The sequence below is a fragment of the Morus notabilis genome, unplaced genomic scaffold (genome assembly GCF_000414095.1).
Source record: "Morus notabilis unplaced genomic scaffold, ASM41409v2 Scaffold783, whole genome shotgun sequence".
NCBI classification, from domain to species: domain Eukaryota; kingdom Viridiplantae; phylum Streptophyta; class Magnoliopsida; order Rosales; family Moraceae; genus Morus; species Morus notabilis.
This window is the reverse complement of record NW_010366150.1, coordinates 46,486-51,438: the sequence shown is the minus strand read 5'-3', so window position 1 is coordinate 51,438 and position 4,953 is coordinate 46,486. Positions and strand designations below refer to the sequence as shown.

General features: G+C 36.2%; 1 protein-coding gene across 1 annotated transcript; it reads left to right on the top strand.

Annotated features, from left to right (window-relative positions):
- The first annotated feature begins 246 nt into the window (after positions 1-246).
- LOC21404436 (cytochrome b5) lies at positions 247-4,872 on the top strand. Its single transcript, XM_010109462.2, has 3 exons — positions 247-604; positions 4,043-4,109; positions 4,426-4,872. Exons 1-3 carry the CDS (start codon positions 518-520, stop codon positions 4,674-4,676), a joined length of 405 nt encoding a protein of 134 aa, XP_010107764.1. The 5' UTR covers positions 247-517; the 3' UTR covers positions 4,677-4,872.
- The last annotated feature ends 81 nt before the right edge of the window (positions 4,873-4,953 follow it).

Here is a 4,953-nt window from a genome sequence, read left to right as displayed (position 1 = left end):
TATATGTCTTGTACATAATTAATTTTGTTAAAAATTTAATAGAATTTAACAGAAAAGATGAGATTACATCTTTTTAAATAAATTAAAAGTCATTTTATTAAACAAAAATTTATGTCTAAACTGTCACTTTTAAAAAAAAAAACTTAAAAGTAAAAATAAAAACAGCAAAACAAAACAAAATGGACCGTCCACGGTCCACCAAAATTACCAAACAAACTGGCAGCCTTGAATTGGCCGCCAGGGCCAGAAAAAGGGTCACCAAGTTTACCTACACCTACCTACCATCCAAAACTTCATTCAATGTCGCTCACCACCATCACCACCGCTCAATAAAACACAACGCACATTACACACACACACACTCTCTCTCTCTCTCTAACTATTCAATTTGCTCACCGTCTGTGTTCATCAGTCCACAGAGTTGAGTGATATCAGCTTTGTGGTTTTGAGGCATAAATAAAAGCACCCATCCTCCTATTTTCCTCTCCGAGGCCTTGTATTTGCTTCAGAAACCCAAATGGGTGGTGATGGGAAGGTCTTCACTTTGGCTGAAGTCTCCGACCACAACACTTCCAAGGACTGTTGGCTTATTATCAGTGGCAAGGTAACCTCTTCTCCTGGCGCTTTTTTTTTTTTTTTTTTCAAGTGAAGTTTTGGGTATTATCAAAATGAAAAATTTTACCCTTTTTGGAGAACAACATTTCATGGTCTCAATTAACGCATTTGTGAAGATTACGTATTTGTTTATGGTTATCTTTTGAGTTTGAGTGATGGGTTTTCTTCTTATCTCACTTTAAGGATAGCTTATTTGTTTACAGAAGAAACTTATGTTTAACAAGATTTCTTAACTTGTTGATTCATGAAATTCAGTTATGGGTTGTTGGGTTACTTTTACATTTATGTTTAGAATATTGAACCTTCATAAATTTGCTTAATTTCTCTCTTTGGCCGAATTAATGGTTTTGGCTTATCAGATGCTGAAATCTTTTAGCTTTGAGTCTCTGCATGTGAAATGTTGATCTCCTTAATTTTTATTATGGCTTCTCAAAGTTTGCATCTTTTTATGATCACTGATTTTGTTGGGGTTCTGGATGGCAAAAGGAATTTCCCACTTAGTGGTAGTACTTTCTGGTGCTTGTCAATTCAAAATGTCTTGCTTGGCTAGTTCACAAAGATTTTGCTCCGCTTTCATATTTTATTGACATGATATAAAGTAATCTGAACGATATCACGTGTTTAAGGAAATTATTAGAGTCTTGTCTTGCATAAGTAATCTGAAAATCTCTTTGCAATAGCTAAAAGTGTCTTAGATCCAAATGTCTTTAGTTTTCTTCTTTAAAAGGATATGTAGGTTCAAGCGACGGGTTGCATTCTGATAATAACCTGGATTACGCGCCGTTGGAACTCCAAGTTACAAATCATGAAGGGGTTAACTTTTTTAGTTTTTAAGTTCTTCCATGCTATCCTCTTAACAATCCGGGTGAATAAGGAGTTGAGGATTGCCGAGTCCCATGAAAAGGGTATTATACATATCTTCTTTGCAAAACTTATAAAGTACACAGTAAAAAACATAACATAAATGAAGAAAATAAAACTTTTAAAGTACACAAGTTTCATCGGGTGTGGCTTGGCTGCATGTCGCGTGGCCTAATTTTAACTACAATTTCTAGGTACCCTATGATTGGAAAAAAGTCTTCTGACATTATCACTTGTTAGAGTTACTGTGGCTGCATTGCTTGCGAGCAATTTCTTTAATGAACCCCTTTTTTTTGAATTATTTGGTTATGCTTCTAAAAGGCATCTGTGATTGTGCAAGTCTACTTTCTTGTGCTTAAAAAGTCCCAAACAAAGAATTGTTAGCCACATCAGGATTCAGGTCTTCCTTAAAAGGAGAACTTAGAAGCTCCAAACATTATTGTGTGTAGGACAAGGTATGTTCCTTGTGCTTATAAGGGAATATTAGCTTCTTTTATAGTTCAGACTGAAAACTGAAGTTTCTGAACTCTGAAGAACAAAAATATGTACAAACACTTTGCTTGGAAATGGAAGAACAAGGTATGCAACTGTAATACGGCTCCTGATGCTTTTACTTAGCTTGACATGGACATGGATATTAGATTGAAATCAGAACAAAGAAAGGCGAAATAGGGAAAATGAAAAGTCATGAAACTGGATGAAAAATAAGAGGGATGAAATGCATTAAAGAAAACTTTAATCAAGATAATTGCCAAGAGTTACGTAGCAGGTTGTGTTGATGACTTGATGTCTTTGTAGTTGACTTCTCTTGATCTCCGGTGACAGAAGTTTTTTGGCTTTGCTTTCTTCTACTAAAGCTATTGCTTATCAAAGCATAAGTGATGCAGAAATTGATATTCCCCCTCATTCTTCTTCATTTCGTCTTTTTTAAAAAACAAGTGTTTTGCTTACAGAAGTGCAAAAGAGGCCTGACAACATGATAACAAGTAAGAAGGAAATAACCTGTATAAACCTCAGGAGAATAAAAATGAAAACAGCATTAGCAGATACAAGTCCAGAGAAACTAAACAATAAAAGCACGTTTCCTTCGTGAGAGCTTAGATAGAAAGAGGAACCTGCTATCTGACTGTTTATTGAAAATCTTCGGCTGCGTTTGGTTTGGTCTAATTATTTTTGTTGGTTGGATTTTAGAGATGGCAATACCAATTTCAAAGGAATGGCTTTTCCATTAGTTAGGTGAATTGTCACTACCACCAAGGATGGGAGGAAAGGCCATTCTGATCCTTTTTTTTTTCCCCCATAATTAATCCTTCAAGTTTCTCCACCTTTGTCGTTCCATCATTCCTTGTACACAACTCACCAGAAACTTTGCTGGCGAGGTTCACCGGAAAGGTACGCCGCCAGTAAGACCCTTTCTGTCATTTGCTCTGTTCCTTCCTTCTTTCTTCATTCATCATCTCTTGTTCCCTATCCTCCGCTCCTACTACTGTACTCCGTTAACTCTCGCCGGTGTTCATCTCTCGACCTGCTAGATCTGCAACTGCTCGCCCAAGAGTCAAATCCTCACTCGATCGTCGCTGCCTCGACGAAGCAACTCACTCTGACATGAGGAGATGTGCACCAGTCAGATCTGCAATTCCTTGCCCAAGCACCACTATCTCCATATCTGTCTAATCCTCGCCAGAGTTGCATCTTGTTATTATGTTTCTTTTTTTTTTTTTTCCTTAGTGTAGATCTATACAAAAAAATTTTAAAAAAAGTTCTTTAATGAAAGAATATTCAAGATCTGTTGCTAGGTGCTGCATTTGTTGTTGTTTTTTTTTTTTAATAGTCATGGGTATTTATTAAATGAGGCTTTTTGCTTTCAAATTTCTGGGTTAAGGGTATTTATTAAATGTGGTTTTTTGTTTCAAATTTCTGGGTTAATTTTTGTCCTGTGAAATTTGTCTCTAAAAAATTGTTGTAGCAGATACATGCCGTTTTTTATTCCGTGATGGTGCTGAGAATCATGTATTGGTTGAGCCAGCTTGATTTGGAATTTTTTCTTGCAATTTCACATGATTACGTGAGCAAATAGAATAATGAATGCATTTGGAAGTTCTGGAATTACTGAACAATAAGTTCACTTCAAAAGGGAGATTTTGTCCAAATAAAATTAATTCTTGTCCATTCCATAGTATTTGTAAAATTACAACCAAACAAATGAATTATCTTTCTTTTCCATTCTATTCCATTAGCATTACCATTTCCCCACTACAACCAAATGCACCCTTAGTATTACTCAAAGTGTATTCTGCGTGTTGTTGCAGGATGTAGGTCTGAGATTCACACAAGAATAAAGTTTTTAAATAATTGGTCCTCATCTTTGATTTTGGTTGATAAATTTTTAGAGCTTTTCTCTATCTCAGTATACTAGAAACATTTGTCCTTGAATTTGGTTCCCGAACTTTTAGGTATTTCCATCTTCCTCTGGAAGAAAAAAAAATTTATATATATATGTATTGCCTACTTGCCTTTGCTGCTTCAGCAAAACTCCATTATTACCTTTTTTTGGTTATTTGAACAGGTGTACGATGTGACAAAGTTCTTGGAGGATCATCCTGGTGGAGATGAGGTTTTGTTGTCGGCAACAGGTATGAAGTTGGCTACAATCTGTCTACGAGTCAGCTTTATGAACCTCGCAAATAAATTGTCTACATATATGGAAGTAGAGTTGCATTAGAGAGAAAAAAATTATTATAACAGATCACCTTCATTTGAATTATGGTTGGATATCTTCATCTAATGGATAAAAGGTACAGCGAAACGGTACTATAAGTCGTTAAGCAGAAGGACTCTGTTTTAAAACAATAGACCTTTTCTATGTTTAGGGTAACTTGGAGTTGATTCTTTTTCTCAAGTATTGTAAATAGCTTTAAAGCATTTTGACCTCTTTTCACTTTCTATTAGGGAAGGATGCAACTGATGATTTTGAGGATGTGGGTCATAGTGATAGTGCCAGAGACATGATGAAGGAATTCTACGTAGGAGAGATTGATGCCACAACCATCCCGAAGAAGACGACTTACACGCCGCCAAAGCAGCCTAATTACAATCATGACAAGACGTCCGAGTTCATCATCAAAATTCTGCAGTTCCTAGTTCCCCTTGCAATATTGGGTTTGGCTGTTGGCATCCGCTTCTACACCAAAGCTGCTTAAGTTTCTAGTATTAGGTGATGTCCATTCATGCCTACAATTTGACACTTCTTCATTATCTCTCTGTTGTTGGTTCCGAGTTGGGATTAGATCTAAATGGGATTTACTCTTTTCTTTTCCTAGAATTATGATATGACCTTAATTCATCCGTTTCAGTCAAACAGGAATATAATTGGATATTATGTTTGTACTTTCTTCATCTCTCATCCATAGTTCAATAGACTCCATTTCTCAAACAAACTGCTTTTGGGTTCTCTGGAGCCGGTGTGCCGCGGAGTCC